The sequence below is a fragment of the Lycorma delicatula genome, chromosome 1, assembly GCF_047948215.1.
Source record: "Lycorma delicatula isolate Av1 chromosome 1, ASM4794821v1, whole genome shotgun sequence".
NCBI lineage: Eukaryota > Metazoa > Arthropoda > Insecta > Hemiptera > Fulgoridae > Lycorma > Lycorma delicatula.
In genome coordinates, this window is record NC_134455.1 from 199,702,434 (window position 1) to 199,726,286 (window position 23,853).

A 23,853-nucleotide genomic window follows, 5' to 3' on the forward strand; every position below is an offset into this window, starting at 1 on the left:
TGTTTCATTTCTATAGAGTACCAGAAATATTGTAACATTGCAACGATATTATTTATCAACATTTTACCGTCATAAATTAATTAAACCGTCAAAAAAAATCTACTTTAGGTTTAAAATACTCTACGAGTATTAAGTTAATACAGCAAAATTAGGCCTCCAGCTATAAACTTATTCTAGATGTAATAAATATCAAGCAGAATATAAAAAAGAATAATTTTTGTAATAAAATATGAGTAGGTTCCAATTGCGTTTTTGAGTTCCCCGATAAAAATGTCAATTCTTATTCGCAGACTACTCGATTAACTTGCATCGTTAGAATTAAGCGATTACTTAATTATAAGAATGCATTTAAGCGTTAGTAACTAAATATATTTAGTGAACTGAATATAAATTTCATTTCAAGTTAATAAATCGGTGAGCCTTCATGATTTAATTAAAATATTAACGCCATTATCTTATAACTTACAATAATCTTTTCTTATATTTAAAGCGATGATCCTTCTTTTAAAGGGTAAAGTAAGCGATGTAAACATAACATGTTACTACGTAGGCTTATGTGTAACATAAGTAGTGATGTTTATAAAATATGACAATATACACTTGTAACATATGTCAATTCTAGACAGCTAAAAAAGGTAGGATGTTTTTAACATGAACAGTACACGACAGTACACGCCGACTGGTAAAAAAATTAATGCCACGCTTCCCACCGGGTACCGTAAAGTAGGTGATGAATGATATGGTTCCTACATTTTATTGTTATTTCTACTACTTTTTAATAATAAATCGACATAAAAACAATCACACGGCACATTATTATACCAGTCACTCGGCTTTGAAACAAGGATAAAGTTAGCAGAACATCGAATACAATATCAACATTCACAGCCAACATTTCCGTTTATTTTAATATTCTCAATAAATACGATACGTAAATATTATTATCGCGCCACGCAGTTTTGCAATAGATCTTTTTAAATAAAAATTTATCTAAAATCCTTAAGTATTTATTTATATATCTGACAAAAGTACTCACCCTCCAACCGGCACAGCTTGTTGGTGTCCATGTTCTACCGCTGCTTTTGCAACCTCCTGAAGAATAGGTAATACTAGGATGAAGATGAAGACTAGGCACTCCTTGTTCTTCATCCTCCCCTCCTAGAGCTTCTCTAATCTTCCTTTCACCTTTTCACACAAGCAACACCACAATAATATACCTCTTTTATATCTTGATGAGCTTCAACACCACGGATAATTTTCCTAGTATTATCTCAAACAGTATACTTCCTGAAAAAAAAAAACACAAAGTAATGAACAACAAACCTGTATTGAAAGAAGACAGTAACCTTTCAGTACTAATCACTCCAAGCAAACAATGAAGCAACTATTCGAATTCAAAGAGCAACGACAAAAAAATTGATAAGAGAAAAGAACTACGTTTAATAAACAAGCGCGCTTAGTTTACTTAAACTAAACGTTTTAACAGCTTAGATAAATTTATTTGACTAAGTTAAAATTTTAGAATTTTAATATGATTGCATTAAATTAAAAAAAAAATTCGAAATTACCTACAACTGCACAATATTACACTTCCTTTAGTTTTGTAAAAATTCACCTAGCAAAATTATCTATATTAAACAAAATTACAGTATCATGCAACAGTACAATATCATGTATTACAATATACATGTTGACAGCTATTTAAAAATAAAAAAAATATCGAACAGTTAGAATCTGTAATCCTCGGTTTTGTTTTAACTGTATTATATTTTTATAGAAAACTAGGTACTGTTACTGGATTGAAGACAATTTATGTTAACCTATTCATGTAGAAGGACTATTTATATAGTCTATTCTTATAGAAGAAATGTTACCGTATTCTAAAATTTTGAATTTCCGATTGCTAAACAGGTTGTAAAATACATCAAAAAGGTTAACCTAGAATTGTAATCGCCTTCATACCTAAAAATCCTAACGTACTATTAATGAGTCGATAAAATGAGTTTTATAAATTCGAGTAGATTAATGAAATTCTTTTTCTTCATTTTTCAGAAAAAGAACTGAATGCTGTACCCAGTTACGGTATTTGAGCTCCATGAAATAGAGAAATTTTCTTGAAATAGAAAAGCATTTTGTTGATCGAACAGAAAGAGTCAGTTTCTTCTTTTAAATTGAACCAGTCTATAATTTTTTGCCCATCATCTCCTACTCTGATATATATATATATATATGTATATATACCCATATGTGTGTTTATTTGTGTGGTTGTGTGTGTACTCGCGCGTGTGAGAGTGTTTTTTTCTCACTACATTATTGAAAATTGACCGTCCTCAATCCGAACACAACCATCAACATCTTATAACCTATTCATTAACCTATAGCATTATTTCAACGGCGTCTACACTAAAATATTTGTTATTTACAAATCGATCGGAAGATTTCGTATCGGTTACTTTCCAAATAGAATCAGATTAAAAAGAAAAAATTTAATTTCTGCATAAGAATACAGTATTTCTATAAAAACCCTTCCGTGAGCTCAAACTTTGTAATTTATCACGTACACACAAAACGGAAGGTTAGAGTAAAGCTATAAAGATATACTTCTACGACATATTATTACTCGTCAAAGTTAGAGAGCCCTATTTACGCGCAGAGTGGAAGTATATCGATGGACTGGCGGCGACTGGCTTCTTGCTACCCATGACGTTTTACCGCGGTACACTACTTCCTCCAGTGTACTTTTAGTAGAGCCAACACTCTTCAGGCCTCCCAAGTAGAAATACTGCGCTGCCTTAACAACTAGGTAAGAAGTGATCAGTGCTATGGCTGCTGTAATTGAGATTGACGACGAGAGAAAGCAGTCTATTAAGTTAAGATCTGCCCATTTTAACACGCAGGTGGCCTTGTTAACGATTAATAGTGAGGAGGCGGATAAACTAATGCAAAGAGGTCGATTCCGCATAGGAGTAGTGTCCTGTAGGGTAACCCCCTGCTTTGATGACGAGATTTGTTTCAAATGTTGGGAGATGGGCCACAAGACCGTAAAATGTCAAGGCCCTGACAGATCCCGCAGTTGTTTTAACTGCGGAAAGGAAGGGCATTTTAAGTCTGGTTGCAGAAAACCTATGAACTGCCGGAATGTGGTTCGGAGAGCCAGAGACAGGGGAGCCCTCTATGTAAGCAACCATGAAGGTATTGCAAATGAATACCAAGAAGAGCTGTCAATCCTATGATCTCTTGTGGGCCATTGCGAGGGATATGGATGTGAACCTCTTGCTGGTCTCGAAACCTAATCTCAGTGTTGTGAAGAATGATAGATGGATCATGGATCCCGAATGCTCGTGTGCCATCACCATAGTGACTAGACAGTACACTGTCACTGATAAGAGGAGAAGTAAAGGGTTTGTTTGGGTCGCCATTGCGGGGATGTCCTTCTTCAGCTGTTACATTTTACCAAACATACCTATCGAGGAATTTGGCGAGTTTGTGGAAGATCTAGCTTCAAACATAAGGAAACGGAGGGACCTGGTATTTATAGAAGGCAGTTATAATGCCAATGCCAGGAGCTGGGAAATGAAACATTCGATGAGAGGGGCAGGCAACTCACTGATGTTAAGGCATCTCTTGGCAAGGTATGTGTAAACGCCTTTAGCGTTCAACATTTCATAGGAGTAATGTAATGGAGGTTCTGTTTTGGACTTAAAATTCGTTAGAAAGACCTATACGAGCAGTCTTAATTGGCAGGCTATGATCGCTGAGCCTCTCACTGAGGCTCAGCGATCATAGATGTATTGAAATGATCGTTGGGCGTCCTCTAAGTAGCCGCGCTGAGTACGTGGGGTCTTGGAAGATGCGTGAGACACAGATACCGAGACTTCGCGAAAGGTTTGTGAAGAAGGTAACTGGACATGATGAGTTAGAGCCGGATGAGTCTCAAGATGCTATAGTTGACCCAGGGGTCAATATTGGACGCCCTACTTTGGAACGTGGCTTACGACAGGCTATTGAGAATGGATTTTCCACCCGGTGTGGATATGGTAGCCTAGGCGGATGACCTTGTCGTTGTAGTAACGGCGACGAATCTTCAAGAGGTGACGCTATTAGCTAACAGTACATTAAAGCGTATTGTGAGATGGCTGGCGGACAGAGGACTCTCGGTTTTTGCCCAAAAGATCGGTATGATTTTGATGACTGAAAGACAACGAATCCCTAGGTTCTCCATAAGAATGGATGGCCCCGACTTGCACCCCTCGAGGAGAGCCAAATACCTGGGTGTGTGGTTGGACAGGTCGAGGGAGTTCACAGCTCACATTGAAGAAACACTCAACAAGGCAGAAAGGGTAGCATCGGCGGTTACTAGACTGATGGTTAATGCCGCTGGATCTATAGCTTCAAATAGAAGAATAATAGCTTCGACGATGATCTCCATTATTCTCTATGCGGCACCGGTATGGAGTCGGTCTCTAGACATCTTAAGGAATAAGATGAGGGCCAGTAGGTTTTTGAATTTTTATTCTTTTGGTTTTTCTTTAATCGATTTTTTATATTTTGTTATTTTAGTTACGATTTGGTAGATAATGGTTGATTGGAGTATTTTGTTTCAGGAGATTGGATACCGGAGACTGGCACTGAGGATGGCTCAGACGTACCGCACTGTCTCGCTAGAGGCAGTGTTGATTATTGCTGGGATGCCACGGTGGATCTCCTGGCAGAGGAGAGATTTGAAAGGTAACAGGGAGGTATGGGGAGATAGATTTTTGGATAGTCCAATGGCTGTCTGGCCACGGATCGTTCAACGCATACTTATAAACAAGACGGAGAGGGGCGTCACCGGGGTGCCTGTATTGTGGTTTTGAAGACGATGCAGACAGAGAAGGGTTTTTTGTGGGTTCCTGCTTCGGCAGGAAACCCCACACACCCAATAGTACAGGCTGCTGGGAGTTTGGTTACAGATTTTCCTTCCTCCGACGTAAAACAAAAAAAAAGTAGAAATACAGCGCATCTGCGTGTTTACGCTTTCAAAATTTTGAGAAAAAATAGATAAGCTCAAAAGAACAAAAGAGCTTACAGAAGAAGTAAGTAAAATAATGCCCATAGAAATAGCTATCAAGAATTGAGGAACTTAATGGTTGGATCGGCTTGCTTTTTTTTGTCCTAAAAAGGCCTAGAGAAATGAAGACATTTCTGAATAACTTTTTATCTATTACAAAATTAACAGACCCGGACTGCTTCGTATTACTAGATTTGAGTATATATATATATATATATATATATATATATAGATTAAAAAACACAATTGAAAGTTTGATAAAACATTTTCAAAATCAGCATTACGGAACTTCACAAAATTTAACCTTTTCGTTTTCCCTTTCTCCCCTTTTCCCTTTCCCATTTTCTTGCTTACCATATTTCCTTTCACCGTTTCCACATTTTCTTTCCCCTATTATCCCCTTTCCCTTTCCTTCTCCCATTACTCTTTCACTTATTTGTCTTTTCCCCTTTTCTTTTTTCTCCTTTCCCCTTTCCATTTCCTTTTCTCGTTTTTCCTTTTCCCCTCTTTTGTTTTTTCCATCTTCCCCATCTTCCCTTTTTCGATTTTTCCCTTTCTCCCTTTTTCCCCGCGCGTAAATCGGCCCAGTAGTTTTTAGTCTATAGCGGACACACATTTTGGAAACATTAGAATGGAATCGTAAAATATTTAGTATAGCATGTGTTGCTTTTACGTCCAACAGATAGAGCAGTTTAAAAAAAAACATGTTTTTACAGGTGTGACATCTTAGGAATATAAATAGTAGATATATAAAAACACGCGCGTATTCGAATGCAACGTTGTGTCAAAATTTCAAAGGAATCGGTGAAGAACTTTCGGAGATTTAAGATTTTGAACAAACGAACACTTAAATTTTTATATATATAGGTTTTCTTAACGAAGGAGATCCTTTAAAAACCACATTCAATCTCCTTTAAAAACATCTCTTCAATTTAGTAACATTACTCAGTTTTCTGTAAAAATATAATAAATGAAAGCCAAAATGATGATTAAATTCGAACTGTTATAATAATTTTTAAACGATGGGCAGTATTTTATAACCGTATTCATAAAGTAATGGTCCAAACTCAAAGAACCTATCCATTACAGTCGGACACAGTCGACTTTCGTTAAAGGCGTTGAGCAGTAATGAACATGTAATAAAATATTTCAAGGAAATCCTCTCCATGAACCGAACTGGGTCGAAAAACTGTTATCGCAAGTTCCTGTTACGTAAACAGTTTACATCCTACGCGCACTCTTTTAGATTCTGCCTTTATTTTAAAATCAGTAGACTAGAATGTATTTTAAAGTCAGTTATTTTAAAGTCTGTAATTTTAAAATCTCCTAACAAACGAATACAACTTTCATTTTTAAATAAACAAAAAAAATAATCTTTCTTAAGAAAAAAAAAAATGCAGCAACAAACTAATTATTTAAAGTGAAATGTCTTCCGTAGCCAAAATATTTGTCTATTATCTACAGAATATTTTAAATGACGGAGAAAAAATAAAAAATATCCAATGTTATTTTAATACCTAATCCGAATGATAACAGCCACAGAATTTTCGGGATAAAAAATAATCAACACCCTCCGATCAAAACGAGATCGTTTCTAGTTCAGCGCCGATAGATATCAAAATAGACATGTGAAATACCCCGTTACCGTATCGGTAACATCATTTTTTATTTTATTTTCAATCAATTATGGCTATTAAGATACAATGATCATCCGTTCATTACTGTAATAAAATTGTTTAATTTAATAAATACAATTATGCAAGAACACTCGAGCAAAGCCTTCTATCGAAATTATGAACGAACGCTGAAATAAGATACCAGAAAAAACAGACAGTATTAAACCACTATTCATATAATTTTTTTTCTTGTTTAACCCTATATACTGCTTATTTAAGATGTATTAAGATAACGCGTACTAAAATCACTTTAACATTAAATAACTTGCCAAAAAATCTATAAATTTTCGCACTGATAAGAAAATTAAAAAAAAATTATGTAGGTTACTGAAATGTGTATTAAACTAGGTCGATTATAATTGCATTACATAGTTGAAATGTACTGAAAAGATTTAGGTTCCGCATATGATATTTAGTATAGGTTTGGTACTTATTCGTGCAAATATGTCATTTCATGTTCTTCAATAAAATATGTACGCACGTACAAATTTGGAATGACATTTATTTTTAAAATTCTGTATATTAATTTATAACCCTAGAAATATTTTCCTATTCAGAAATTTTGTACACATATTAAATACAATATCTGTGTTTTCCAAAAATTGAAATTCCACTAAACCCTGATTACAAAATTTAATTTTTATTAATTAAAATCCACTGTCTCGATTAAAACCATTTGTTAAAACCCAGAAAAACATAAAATTTATATTCAATGACTAATAAAAGCTAGATGTTTCAAATACAATTTTATTACTTGCACCGAAAAACAATTTTTTAATACATGTTAGAGTCGAGTAATATATTTTTTAATAAACAATTTTCATTAGTAAATAAAACGTTTTAACTATTATCTTCAGAACTTATCGGTACCGACATCTTGTTAATTTTAATCAAGGAAGTCATTTTTTCCACAAACATTATTTAATCTGCTTGTATGACAGGAATAAAATATTGTTGTTGTTTAATACGATTGGAAGCAATCGGCAGCTGGGGCAAAACTGCTAGCAATGAATACTTAGTAGCGATTTTCTCGCCGGACTAGCTATCCTGTCTCGGATTTGGAATCTATGATCTTTTATTTTTGTGTATATTACGAGTATATTAAAAATAGAATTAATCTGATGAACGAATAAATGAGGCTATAGTAATTAAAATGAAAAGAAAGAATAAAAATAAATCCGAAATCAACATTTAGGTTAATATTTATTTATACAAAGCAAGAATGATTTTATCGCCATCAGAATTCAGAAGCTGCGGGTAGATAACGTTATTAAAGTTAAATTAAACATTAATAAAACAATGAATTTTCATTAAGTCTAAGGAAAACCTATACAAACAACATAGCTTTCATTTTTCTGCTATTTATTGTTCTGAATACGTTTTACAAAATTTGTATGATTTCCCTCAATCTGTGACAATAAATCAGATCACCGTATTAATAACAGGAATAAAACTGAATATGTCAAGCAGTACAGATCGCGATGAATGGAAGTTGTTTAAAATGTCAAAATCAGGTATTTAAAGAGATGAGGGTAAAGAAGAGCTAACAAGCACGGGCTCCTTAACTTTTTAAACTGATGAAACGTGTCATACGTTTAGTGCTTTCTAATCGACTTCCTCACTGGAATTTCCTATTAAAATTTTATATAAATACGAAGGCTTTTAAAACCCCCTTTTTAGAAGGTCAGTGATGTCCAGTACTTTCAATAAATATTGACAGTATTGATTTAATTTTGGCAGTACTGCCGGTACATTTAGTGTCATTCTAAAATTCAAGGATGTCAATCGGATAGAAAACTTGTGTTGCTATTATTTTGGTACTAAGTATGAAAAAATCAGAGAGGGAAGTGTGGGTTAGGGAATGCCTCAGAAAAAAGTCCGTTCGCTGAACGAAGTTCGTGTACCCGATCCGAACAATTTAAAAAAATATCTTCATATGAGTACAACATATTTCGACGAACTGTTGAATATAATACATCAGATCTCACATAAAAAGGATACGATGACGGGAAAGGCTGTTACTGCTCACGAAAGATTGTCATTAAGATTTAATTAGATTCAATTAAGATTGTCATTGAGATTTTTAGCCGCTGAAAAGTTACAAATTTAAGCATTAAATAAAATTCAACTACACTACTCGATTATTCGCGTTCTTTGTCGTTGGCGAATTACTTTTCCACCGGATGGACTGTTATCAATCATAATATAAAATAAGCTAAACAACGGAAAAATCCACAACAGCTAGTAATAAGCGCATATTTATTGGCTGTAAATTTTCCTTGTAAGCAAGAAGACGTACTGAAAGTATTGTTAATATTTGCACATACAACACCAATATTTGATATCGACCTTTGTCGATACAAAAAATTTCATTTCACTTCAATATAACCAAAAATACATTTGATATCCATCAATATTTTTCCTTATACGGTCAATAATATTGTTAGTACTGTAACACTGACAATAAATATACCGATCGTTTGAAGAGCTTACAACAATATTACTTTTGACTTTAAATGCTTCATAGGCACTTGCAATAATAAAGTATTGCTGAGTTATTTATAATAACCTTATTAAATAATCTAAGCAATATTGGAAAATAGCGTCCGTAATTTTTTAGTGCTTAAAACAGTCGGAAGAAACACGTTTTTGCATAATATCCTCAAATACTACCGCTTAACTAATATTTCCGTTAACTTCTCGTCGAGGCATACTCCCGAACTTAATGACGCAGGCCCGCATTTAAAATTACTTGTGTCTCATTCCATAAGAGTTCATTACATTAGGTACAGAAACATAAATTTTGACTACTAAGACGACTTTTGTTGTCTATTCTGATATAATCACCTGTTATATATGTTTCAATAGTCGTATTGTACGTTACTACAAATGGCAATGGTGTGTTACGAAATTGGTATAGGACCGTAAAGGAAATATAATTGTTTTTAACGCAGTAAAATGTGTATTCCTAACAAAATGGAATATCGTCTAACGCAAAACATATACGACAAAAAAATCTATCTAAAAATGCAAAATTATCTAAAAATACCTATCTATTGTAAAATACCTAAAAATGCATTTGAATAGGCGATTCATCCAGAAGCGTTGTACGCTGTTTGACGGTGGAACGAATGAAGAAGAATGTGAAGCCGGATTAACCGTATATATTAATATCTAATTTTATTCAAAGGAACCAATACTTCACACTCGAAATTTTTTTAGTTCAAATTTCTAATGCAGGAATGTTTCTACTTTTCATTACGAATAAGATTTCAAAAAACAAGCTTTTCTTCATATTTCTATTTCTTTTAACTGTAAAAATTATAACTAAACAATTTATTCCTAGGTGAATGTGTTTGTCCGTTCAAACGCGATCGGGGACTTGGACAAGCGGGCTTTAAATGGAAGATAAAAAATTTATTTATAAAAGTAAGAGTTATTGTATAGAAAACAATAATTACTCATTAATGTACATCAGCCGCTACTTAGATAGAATCGACCGTAAAATCGGAACGAATCAGAGACAAGACTCAGGCATGGACGAGATGTATGCGATGATGTCACTAACATGGCATTCCTTACAAGCCAACGGCAGCCGCACGTGTTTGAAGTATGAATATCAATCAAAATCATCATGATTACAATAATAATTATAATTTGAGTGCGCGTCTTCATAGTTTTACACTTCCTGTTGGCAGTAAACCATTCATAACACTGGTTATTTATCATTGATACAACCTCGCTTTGTTAGATGTTACTGAATTCATGATACAGAGCTCAGAACGGTCACCACAGCCTCTTCCTTCTTCCTCGTAAAAATTTATCAAAGACTTAATTCATACAGAAATGTTTTAATAAGTATGTAGTACACAGACAATTTAAGGCAAATTTATTCATGCTTATATATAATATAACAACGAACCTTTTACTTCTACATACATAAACGAATAAAATAATTTCAAACGATCGTTAACTGTGTAAGCATTTATTCTAGCTAGGCTTGGATATGTTAACATAACATTCTGAATTCATAAAGATTAAACGAAGAGAAATTGGAAAACTTAATCAAAAACCTTAGAGTAAATTTCATTAAATATGAAAAAGTAACTTTAAATGTTTAAATATAAAAAATAATTTTTATCATTATCCCTTACATTAGCAAAAATTTAATTACTGAAAATTTTCAAGACAAGTTTTTAGTCGGCATCAAATGACAGCTTTATCATTCAAACTTAAACCGTTTTAATAAAATGTTATCTAGTCATTTAGAAAATATTTTTTCAGTCAGAGTATAATATTATACAGAGCTCTATATCATTGAATTCATGCTAACTAAACGTAGCTGCTTTGGTTCTATATGAAACAAGAAATTATGATAATGTTAGCTGAGCTTATGTAAAAATTATTTTTTAATAATCCTTTTTTTCCATATCAATAGACTATTATAGAAACATTACTGTGCCAAACCCTTACTTCCTTGTGCTACTTAAACTTCCCTTAGTTTATTTTTAGGTGCTATTTTCTGTTAACTTAAGAAAATTTCTGGAATGTCCTGGGTTCATAAACCAATTAGGTTTGATATTTTTCATTACCTTGCAAAACTTCTATAATTCATGCATACACTTCAATATTTAGTGATGAATTAAAACACAAAAACGTAGGACAGTTTTTCAGTTACCTACTTTTCAATTCTTCACCAAAATCTGTTATAATACCTACTAAAAGAATCACTAGATAAAACACGCTATTATTACATGAGAAATAATTACAAGGGCACCACAATATTTAACTTATACAAAAATTAAACATAAAATTTCACAAAATAATTTTTCTCATAACATTTAACGTTACCTAGAGTAAGGGATCTTTTATAAAATTACACCTGACTTCAGCTTTTGATTGAATATTTAAAAAACCACTTCATGCAAAAATTATCTAGAATTCATTTTAAAAAATATATGTCTCAATGAAATTTTTAATATTTTTTAATAAAAATAATAAAGGATTCAGTCATCGCTGAAAACGTATACATATATTTAACCTGTACAAACAAATTCTTATCCCTTACTAAAATATTGAAATTCATCTTTTGTCTATAGTCCACGCGGTATCTGTTTTGGGTTGAACTCTTTCTCTATGATCGCTAATTTTTGCTTTATTGCCTCCGGAATATCATCAGAAATTATTACTTCGTTATGCGCCAGTTGAAAGAGGTGTGCTTAAATTTTTATTAAAATAATGTAAAAAATATCCATTCTTTTTTCTCCTATTTCCCTATATAACTCGACAACAGTTCAGTTTAGAGAAAAAATCGAGAGAGAAAAAAGTTTTGTTATTAAATTTTACACACAATATCATCGGTTGCAAATCGAAAAATATGAGTAAGTAAAAATAGCAATAACCGTCAAAAAAATGAAAACAGAAACAAGATTTTTTGGGAATTTTTTTCGAGTACTTATATTTTACACAGGACGTTCACATTTTGCCTCAGAGAACTATTTGATATGATAAAGCAACACGCCAAATTAAAAAAAAAACGGTCTGATAGTTTTTGCACAATAATATTGCAATCCAAATTAAAAAAAAAGAGATTTTTCCAAATTGTGTACAGCCTGAAATAATGTCTCTAGATATTTAAAAATCTAATCACATATGCGATTTTTTAACATTTTGATTAATAAAAATTTAATCACACCTTTTTCAACTGGCGCATAACAAAATCAAAATTTCTGATGATATTCCGGAGGCATTACAGCAAAAATTAGAGATCATATAGAAAAAGTCCAAATATGTCCATTTTAAAACAGATACCGGCTGGACTATAGCAGAGATGAACAAGATTTTATTTAACCTGGTTAATATCATGAAAATGATACTTTTATTTCATTTCATCAAAAAGAAGAATTTGCGTTAATAGTAAATTTTAAGTAAACTAGCGAATTTTTTCCAACTTTTGTGTAAGATAACTTATCACTTCATCTTTTCAGGCTTGTTTAACATGCGTCCAACAATTTTTTTTTTTTATTATACAGTTAATTAGGTCAATACTAGGATATGGAGGTCAAACTGCGAAGTAAGCAGATTGTGAAAACAGTGATGTTTGCTTCAAAGAGGAAGCTTCTGGTTGATAAGAAACGACCTTTCTTTTGATAAATGATGCATGGATAGACAAACAAATGAATGAATGAATTTATTATCATGAATAATATTTCCAAAGTCACAATGCTCCAATAAATATAAGTGTGTTATTTATAACCTGAAGTCCTCTTTTCCTTACAAATATTAGTTTGTAAAATGCATTGATGGATTCAGAGAAAAAAAAAATTTTTTATTATTAAAGTAATATTTTTTGTAACAGAGGTAAAACTATTTTATCTCTATTTCAAGCTTTAAACCAGGAGTTAAATATTTTTTCTTGAAAATACTTAGTTTAGAACAACTTTTTTATTAAGATGAGATTAAAGTCAAGACAAAATATACAGCATCCAAAAACTCACTGAGATGTTTCAATTAACCTTTCATTATGACTTTTAATAACATTCGTTCATAATTTTTTTACGATAATTAATTTATTTCATTCATTCTAAGACCTACATACCTTGTTTAATGAGAATTAATCAGTGGAAGAGACTCAATATAGACTAAAAATAGACAAACATCTGTGGAAAACATAACGGGTGTTTTTTTAGTGATAGAACTTTTGATAGAGATAGTTGTCATTTGTTTTGTTTTGATGACATTTTGTTTTGTCATTTCAGATCAGTGAGCAATGGCAAATGATCATGGAAAAGTTGACGCCACAACAACGTTTACAAATTGTGGAAATATATCTTCAAAATCAATGTTCTGTTGGCCAAATGTATAGAACACTTAAAAATTTTTATTGTACACATAATCATCCTTCAGAGCAATTTATTCATTGAACTGTTGATAAATTTTGAAAAACATTTACTCTACTCAATGAAAAACCAACAACAAGACAAAGATCTGTACGTACAGATGAAAATATCAGTGCTGTCAGTGGTAGTGTTGAAGATGATCTGAATGTGTCTATTCATCACTGTTCTCAACAACTTGAACTCTGTCCATCCACTAAATGGAATATTTTTTGTAAAGATCTTGGTCTATACCCCTAAAAGATGCAGTTGGTCCAAGAACTGAAGCTGCAAGAACAAAATAAGCGTCGTTTGTTTGGTGAATAGTGCCTAATTCAATTGGAAACTGATCTACTTTTTTCTCGAAAAATTTTGTTTAGTGATGAAGCTCATTTCTGGTTAAATGGTTATGACAACAAGCATAATTACCAAATATGGAGTAAGAGCAACTATCAGAAAATTTACTAGTCTCTATTGCATCCTGAAAAATGCACTGTATGGTGTGGGTTACATGCTGGAGGCACCGTCGATACTTATTTCTTTAAAAATTAGGCCAAAGTGCATGTTACTGTCAATGGTGATCGTTACAAATCAATGATTATTGATTATTTGTTTCAAAATTTGCATGACATTGACCTGCAACAGTTTTGGTTTCAACAGGATGGTGCCACACCTCATACTCCTACCAAACTAATCAATTGATTGAAACAACAATTTAACGATAAAATTATTTCAAGAAATGGTCAAGTGAATTGGCCTCCAAGACCATATGACCTAACGCCAGTGGATTATTTTCTTTGGGGATATATGAAGTCTCTGGTTTATGCTAATAAACCAGCAACAATTGATGCTTTGGAAGCAAACATAACTCGGGTTATTAATGAAATACGTCCCAAATAACTTGAAAAAGTGGTTCAAAATTGGACTGATTGAATCCAGTTCATCAAAGCTAGTTGTGGTAGATATATGCCGGAAATTATTTTCAAAAATTAAATGTGAGAAAATTATCTTTCAGATAAAAACAGAATTGGCTTCAAACTTACACAATTTAAAAATATTTCCAATTCTAAAAATATACAATAAAATATATATGAAAGGACAAATAAATATGTTATGAATTGGAATATGAAATATAACACTTCTACAAGCACATAAGTATGAAAATTTAAAAGAGCTGTGAAAATGTGGATATAATTATATTAGATGAAGTGAAATAAAAGAGTGATGTTCTTACAACATACCGCACAAGAAATAAAGAAAAAATTGTGTAAGAATCATTTTTTAAAAATACAAAAATTTGTATATAATAATTTCTAAATAAGAATGAACCCAAAGGATTGCTTTTAGTGCAAGTGAACATGTCAGTTAATTGATATAATTGAATAAATGTATAAACAGTGATGGAGAAGACAAAAGAGAAAGATAAAGATTGCCATAAGATAATAATGGAAGATGGAAATGCCATGGCAGAAGGAGGGAAAACCAAATAGGAAGAAAGTTTGAGCTGAGCACCTGGAATAAAAGAGAAGAAAGACTTATTAAGTTTTGTAAAGAAATGAAAATTACAAATATTAGTTTAAAACCATAAAAGAAGACTGTACTTATGGAAGTAATGGAAGTACAAGAGATGAAAACAGATATAAAACTATATACTCGCAGAAGAAGAATTAGAAATGTAGTCAAAAAGGCATATAGATTGTCAGGAGCTGAAATTGATAACGATTATGTACCTCCAAACAACAGAACTATTAGTAATATTTAAGAAAGTTAAATGGGTGAAGAAAGTAACTAAATAAAATCAAGAGAAAATAACAGAAATGAGGTAGAAGTGGGGAGTTAGTTCAAATATTAAAAGGAAGAGATACAAAAAGCAATAGTTGAAATGAATTTTGGCTGCATATGAAAGATGCTTCGAAAACAGCAGCAGACAAACTAAGGGAAGAAGAATAAAAATGCCATGGGTTACCAGAGAGATGGTCAGAAAGATGGAAAACCAAAGAAAATAAAAGTATTTTAAAAATCATAGTGCAGTAAAATGCCAGTTAAGTTAGAAAAATTAATTGTTTATCAGAGTTTTCTGTAATTCTGAATATTCTGATATTCAAGGTGCCAAAATAAGAAAAAATGGAGTAAATTATTATGATGAAAGTGCACATTGTATAATTGGGCTAATAACAATGATTGGTGAAACTTTTATAGAAAGAGGTAAAGAAATAAATTTATGTTTTACAAATATGGAAAAAACAGTCAATCATGTCAAACTGGATAAACAATATACATATTAAAAACTAAACACAGGATGCACAAATTTGAGTGGTTTGATGTAGAAGGACAAGTAGGAGAAGAATAATGCTTATTTTAACACAGTTATTACGTAGTATGATGACATTGGAGTAAAATCTTGTGAAATACTATGTTGAAGTATATTTTTTTCTGAGTGAAAAACAACACAAACACACAGACGAGAAATGGAAAAGTTGGAGACATTTGAAATGTAAACATAGAGGAAATTGAAGAAGATCATATAGACAGACACAATGAACACTGAAGATGTAATGAGGAAAATTAATGAGAATAAAATATTAATCAGAATAGTTCAGAGTAGTAAAACTAATTGGCTAGTTCATATAAGAGAATAGATGATTAAAAAGGGCTAGAGAAGAATAATGAAAATGTGAAAAGAGGGGGCCAAAAAAATAATAAAAACTACAGATAATCTGAAAGGAAATAAAGAGATATCAAGAATTTAAAAATTTAGATGGAAATAGAAATGAATGGAGACAGACATGATGTGAGGATTAGCCCAAGGCAGATAACCTAATGATGATGATTAAAAAATACAAGATGAATTATCCAGTATTATTCTAGATACCAGTTCACATCTATTACCAGAAAACGGTTCAAGCAATGAACAAAATTTTAAAAATATTATCCACAAAAGTTTTTAACAATTTAATTTTTTTTTAATTTTTAGCCTGCTTAATCTTTTATTAAAATTCATTCCAGTATGTAAAACTATCATCAAATTTTAATGAATGTAAAAGAAATATTCAGGATCCCCAGGATATGCGTATATATATATATATATATGCACATATGTGTGTTATACATATACACATAATACTTTATTATTTTATTTCACAGCTTTTAGTAGTATCTAGTACTTTTTTGTCTTCAGTCATTTGACTGGTTTGATGCAGTTCTCCAAGATTCCCTATCTAGTGCCAGTCATTTCATTTCGATATACGCTCTATATCCTACATCCCTAACAATTTGTTTTATACATTCCAAATTTCGCCTGCCTGCACAATTTTTTCCATCTACCTGTCCCTCCAATATCAAAGTTACTACTCCAGGTGCCTTAAGATGTGGCCTCTGTCTCTTCTTTTAACTATATTTTTCCAAATTCTTCTTTCTTCATCAATTTGCCTCAACATCTCTTCATTTGTCACTTTATCCATCCATCTGATTTTTAACATTCTCCTATAGCACCGCATTTCAAAATCTTCTAATCTTTTCTTCTCAGGTACCCGGATCGTCCAAGTTTCACTTCCATATAAAGCTATGCTGTAAACATATACTTTCAAAAATGCTTTCCTGATGTTTAAATTAATTTTTGATGTAAGGAATTATATTTCTGACTGAGAGATCATTTCGCCTGTGCTATTCGGCATTTTATATCGCTCCTGCTTCGTCCATCTTTAGTAATTTTCACTACCCAAATAACAAAATTCTCCTACCTCCATAATCTTTACGCGTCCTGCATTTATATTCTGTGGTCCATCTACTTTATTCCTACTACATTTCATTACTTTCGTTATATATATTATAACTATAATATATTATATCTAATATACATATTATTATACAATTAAAATACGGGTAGGCCTACTAAACGCGCTGCTCAAATGAGACAGAGAAATTTAAAGGAAAGTTGCCATGAAAGGAATGATCGTTTACGGAAAAACAGAGAAAGAAATGCCGTGAATATTTCCGCAGAGACTTCTCAACAACGAAAATGCAGACTCTCACAATTGAGAACGTACAACAGTCGATTCTTACGGAATGAAAATCTAGAGAGTCATGCTTGTCGTGTCAGTTTAATACACAAACGTTTGTCAAACGAAACGGTAGAGCAACGTTCTCACCGCCTCGGCTTGATTAATGAGGAAGGAGAGTTACTGGAAGTTGTACTCATAAAATCTGATGGCAAGATTATTGGTCTTAGAATGAAAGATGTTGATGGTTGTGTAGCCATTTCACCAGTTTGTACAACATTCCAAGGAACAAAGGGATACGGAGATGTCGAGCGCAGAATGCTATCTCTAATATTAATATTAAGCTGGGAAGTAACTGTTCACAAACTGCAGGGTACAACTCTTGACAGAGCAGTGATAACCTCGGCAAGAAAAAGTTTGCCAAGGGCAGATTTATGTCGCTCTTAGTCGAGTTAAAATTTTGGAGACCATCGCCTTGTCTGATTTGGACCCAAATAAGTTATTAAATAGACCAGATGATAAGAAAGCTCTGACAGAAATTATGAGGTTGCATAATCTATCAATTTATAGGTTTCATTATTGCAAGTAGACATTTGGACATGGTTTGCGAATACCCGGTTAAAAAAAAGTGTTTATAAATACTATAGAATATTATTTATTGCAAAATTATAATATTTAACTCGCTTCATAGGCTGATGTCGGTTGGGAGCTTGTTGTACGACTACTTATTTAATATTGCAAAATTAGAATTTATTAATACAAAAAATATAAATATAAATATTTACATTATAATTTTGCAATTAGGGATAATATACTTTTTCATAATTTTATATAAATATTAATTGTAGGTTTAATACTTATATGAAAGTATATAATATTTATAGGAAAGTAGCGAGAAAAAAAAGAAATTATTGTTTAAGGAAGAAAAGCAGAGAAAGAAAGCCCCTGAATATTTCCAGAAAAACTAAACAAGAATAATATTGGCTGTTATAATAATATGAATGTCCTATTCATTCAGTCAACACTGTACTGGTGCGAGCGGTCAGCGACTAAGAATGTCGAGCCGTTTGGTTTTTGCTATTTTTCCTAAGATTATCATCGGATTTGGTTAAAATTTATATGAGGCCACTGCGAAAGTATACTCTTTCGATTAAAAAAAAATAAAAACGGTTTTCAAAGATGCGTAACATACATTTAAAAAAATACAGTCGAATTGAGAACCTCCTTCTTTTTTGAAGTCAGTTAAAAATGAGCTAAAAACATATAAACAAACAATTTTTAAATAATAATACTATAGACGTTTATAAAAATAAAAATTCATAAATTTATGAATATAAATTAAATATGAAACAATTATAAAACATTAACAACGTAGGGATACGCATCGAGGCAGTTTTATTATTAATGATAAAAAATCAATCGGTAATAAAAATAAGTACACAGTCTAATATAAACAATGAGATTACCATTGGAACAAAAAATCGAGTTATATTTTTTGCAGTTACGATTTTTAAAATATGAATGACAGCATGCAACAGTGGTCGTAGTTAACGCGAGATGAAATTGGGTTCATTTTATGATTCATAATAGCATGACGGATGGAGTTCTAGGGATCGTGTCCCGCAGTGCTCCCGTGAATAAGACAAGCAAGAACTTTTCTCACTCGCTCCCGAGTAAATTTCTGCGGTGTATTTCTATATATATTTTCCTTTCACAAGGTAGCATAGTTTTAACTGACAATGGGTAGTGATTTATTATTAGATACAAACAGAAACAATTACAAATCCCTTTCACGTTAGAGTAAAATATGATATTAACAAATTCAAAATACGCAATAAACTGATATATATATATATATATATATATATAGTTTGTTAATGTAATTTTCTGAACGTATTACCACACAAACAGAGAATATCTCGAAAAAATCGACAAAAATCTCTTTTAAACAGTGGGAGCGAGGCTGATTAAAAATATTATAGACCGATAATATGAAATGGGCTCGAGATTGTAAATACATGTACAGATATTATAACTAGCTCTTATTAGTCTCCGGGTCTACCGTTAGGTATTGTTTCAGAGGATGAGATTAAATGACAATTTTGTAGCGAGTGAAAATGCTATGCCTAACCGGGACCTTCAGATAAAAGGCCGAGACGTTACCACTCGCGCCACGGAGGTCGGCAGATATTACAACTAAAGATGATAACTCACAATAGAATTAATCCTAAAACTAAGTAAATCGTTTCTGAAGGTTACTTTTTTTGCTGTACTCGGCATTTTCTTGTAATAACTTAAGAGTAACGGCAAAGTCAAAAAATATAAATTCCTTGCCTTCCGATTTACAAAAAGCGGTCGAATTTAAAATCAGCTGTCCATCATTAACGATCAGTTGACTACATGAAATCAATAAATTCACAAAAATTTTCATAATGTGCATACATCGTCGAACAAGTTATTTATTATTAACCGCTTGTAATAATATATTTACTATGTTATCTTTACGCTTATGAATTTACACTTAATGCATTGTTTGTCACAGAAAGGACATTAATTTGTTGCTCTGCACTATCTGATCCAGTGTTTGTTATAACTATAACTCGTATAAAAGATCGGCACTTAGCCACCGGTCTCAGTGTTGCTTTCTCTGAGAAAACGGTCAGTGTCTATGGGGAAGAGAGTATGTCACTTGTAGGTTTATCAATTGTATTTCATGGAATCGGCATGGCGATGATGATGACAACAACATCATCAATTAACTGGAAAGACCCTCAGAACATGACTTCAACCCATTCACTAGTAAACTTAGAGTGGGATGTTTATTATTCTTTACAGTCGCACTATATACTGTTCGCAGAGCGACTGATCTCTCATGTCGGATCCGCTACAACCATTTGTTTGTAGTAGACCTACCTTGATTGAATACGTACATATTATAATATCTTTATAATTCAAACGAAATTAAGTAAAACAACTTTAACAAAAATCTATGACATTATGTATATATATATGTAGCTAAGAATTCTGAAAATGACATTTTAAGCCCGAATCAAGATTAGAATAATAAACGATTGATGACCAGATTGAGAAATTTTGAACGAAGGAAAAAGAATTCTTTAAACGCAGTAGATGAAAATTAAGTAATCTTGTAGTCTAAATCGATAGAAAACTTGAGTAAAAGAGATAAAACTGATTTTGGGTAATGCCTAATAAAAAATCTTTTTCCCTCCTCATTTAAAGATCTACCTGATTTATTTTGTAACACATAGTTTTAATTTTTTACAAGAGTTAAATTCAAATTTACGATCAAAACATTTTTGTTTAATTAGCTTGATGTAAACGATCTAAAATAAATGATTTTGTTTATTTTTAGAATCGATACTATATTTGGCTCAGCATTGTTTTTTTTCTTGAACTTTTTATATCAGAAGCTGAATATCGCTAAAATTTGTAACTAAGCAAGCTTTCACGGAAAACTCTTCAAACAAAAATCAAACGAAAAACTACATTAACCAACTTTCATTACCTCTTTTTTTATAACTTTTATTGGTATTATGTTTATTCTTATCTCTATTATTGTAATTGGTATTATCTACGTTACAAATAATTATGTTAGGGTATTACTACCGGTATTTTTATTATTATAAATGTTTATAAATACTAGTACTTAAGTATTACTATAAACATAATAATATTAATACAAACATTGATAAATTGGAACGCTGAAAATTTAGTATTATATTTTATCGTGTTAAAATTCTTGGTATAATAAATTTACTTTCTATTAACACAAGGAACAAGTCATAAAAGATTTTAAAAATAATGTCGACAACAGTTTGAAAAACGAATCGTCCAGGGACAGATTATTTCACTGTAGTTAAAAAAAAATCTACTAGCGGTTCAAAATACAGTTAAGCAGTGAAAATAAATTATCTTTTGTAGTTTAAACTTATAGTCAACAGATATTAATAAAGCGAGAACCGACGACAACGTTGAGATACAAGTGAACAGTAAAGTATAGCTGCTGTGTAAAGTATAGTACGTATAAAGTAAAGTAGTACACTATTCTCTGTGTAAAGTATAGCTGCTGTTTATGAAGAAAGAATTAAATGACAGTGTGTTATGTGGTCGGAGAAGGTAATAAATTAGCTGTTTTAAGAGACAATCCAGTGCGCCAAACCATGCATCAGTACATGTTATCCAATACGGCTACTGTTACTACTATAGGTACAGACTAACATATAATAAAAAAAAATATTACAGTCTGTTTAATTCCGGAACGCATGGAATCACAGTTCGATTAAAATCGTAAAAGCACACTGCTTTAGTCATACTAATTTTATTTTATCTATATATTATAAATATAAACGGTCAGGTAATTTTTTACTAGGTCCTGCTGAGAAAAATAATCAGGAGTTAGGACGGTGACAATAGGTACAAAAATGGTACAGTAGTCCACGGCCTAAGATTGTGTTGCTGGTTCCACAGAGTAAAAGGAAAATTTTAATACGTGGAATCTAATCTTACGTAGCCATATAAGCAGTCAAGCGAGTCAAATGATAAAACTGAGAGAATGAATCTTCCCAGAGCGGTAAATAATAAAAATTATAATGGAAAATTTGTAGGAGGGCACGACCAGCAGATCCGTTTGCACAAATTCATGCTTAGTGATGATCAGGTTACATAATATGAAATAGCGGTTTATGTAGCAAACCACATATCATGACTTCGGTTCATAGAACAGCGACTGTGTCGCTCTTTACTAATAATTTTGTAGTGTTCAACCCATATTTTAATGTTCGTGTAATAGTCTTAAACAATACGTATTTGGGGAAATGTTTCGGCAGTTGTCAAAAACTGTCGTCTGTTCTTAAGGATATATATGCATATGTCATACTATATGCAAATTATTCTACCTGTAGAAAAAAAAATAATTAAAGTCAAAAACTGAAACCGAATCAGAAGCAATGGTGTTCTTTAAATGTGGAACCGAAAATATTAAACTATTTCCAAAACTAAGTAATAACAAATTTTAACACTAAAAAATAATATGTTTAAAGTTCTGGGAGCAATCGTCTTAAAAATTATGGAAAACTTTACTTACTTATTAGGTACAATAAAATTGAATTTAATAATTTTTCACGGTTTAATAAGACTTCTTTAATTTTTAAACAACTTTGATTATGTATATGATCGGATCTCCTTTAGAAATGTTTTTTTTTGGTATCCCATAACTTCAGTTTCATTGAAGCAAAAATTAGAAACCGAATTGCCAGTTAGGTGAAATTTTTCAAACGAGAATTTACAGCAGAAAGTAGTACAAAATGTAAACGTTAACAATTTAAGTGTCAAAACAGTAGGCAGAAACCGGAGGAAAACTTATTTTAAACTGGAGTAAGATAAAGTAGACAGCAAAATTTAATTGTACTCAAAACCACCATGAAATGCAGAAATATACGTACAATAGAATATGCTATAATTAATTATTTTTTATAACAACTTTTATAATGAAATAATTAATACTATTTAATATAAAAGTAATAATGATAATAACTAATGCAAAATTAAGCTGTTGCTTAAGAATTTTCATTTTTCAAATTAATTAATATAATCTGCAGTTATGAAGTGCAGAAATGATTAACGCGTCCTTTTTGGATATGTAATGCTTGTTTATAGCTAATAGATAAAAGAACTGAAGTTACTACAGCAAAAAAAACAAAAGATTAAACCTTGTAACGATGAGCGTTGTCTAAATAAGAACCATAAAATCTTTTTCATAGTTTTATTAACTCGATATTAAACACCGCTCACAAACAGTAACTTACGGCATAAATCATCAAAATATTCATTATGGTAGAAATACTACTGGGAGTCGGTTAAAAGAATCTTACGTGTAGAGACAAGCTTACCTGAAAAAAGTACGTTAACACGACGATTAACGCTGAGGCACCCGTCACGTCTTGATGCAGCAAGTACCAACACGAAACTTCCAGTTCATCCGGCACGTCGATCGGCGGTTCTCATGACAGACGTGTAGGTCGATTCTATTTTTCCCTTCTGTAAATACAAATTTCCCTCCATCATAAATATATTACCTTATCAACAGTTAAAAAAAGATTATTTCGGTTAAGTTGTATTACGAAGATCTGCAATAAGCATAAAACAGTAAGAGTTACAGATTAATTTGATTTAAGAACTTGTGTTTGAAATTCCCAAAAGAATTTTTAGTTAGATATCCGTGTATTTAGAACATT

General features: G+C 31.8%; 1 protein-coding gene across 1 annotated transcript in view; it reads right to left on the minus strand.

Moving 5' to 3' along the window:
• Window positions 1-23,641, minus strand: part of LOC142327385 (fibrillin-1-like) — a 339,860-nt gene extending 316,219 nt beyond the window's left edge. The window contains exons 1-2 of the mRNA XM_075370397.1: window positions 23,509-23,641; window positions 1,037-1,287 (exon numbers count right to left, since the gene is read on the minus strand). Coding sequence (XP_075226512.1) covers window positions 1,037-1,149 — 113 coding nt within the window. The 5' untranslated portion in view covers window positions 1,150-1,287; window positions 23,509-23,641. The remainder of the gene's footprint in view (window positions 1-1,036; window positions 1,288-23,508) is intronic.
• Window positions 23,642-23,853: the final 212 nt, after the last annotated feature.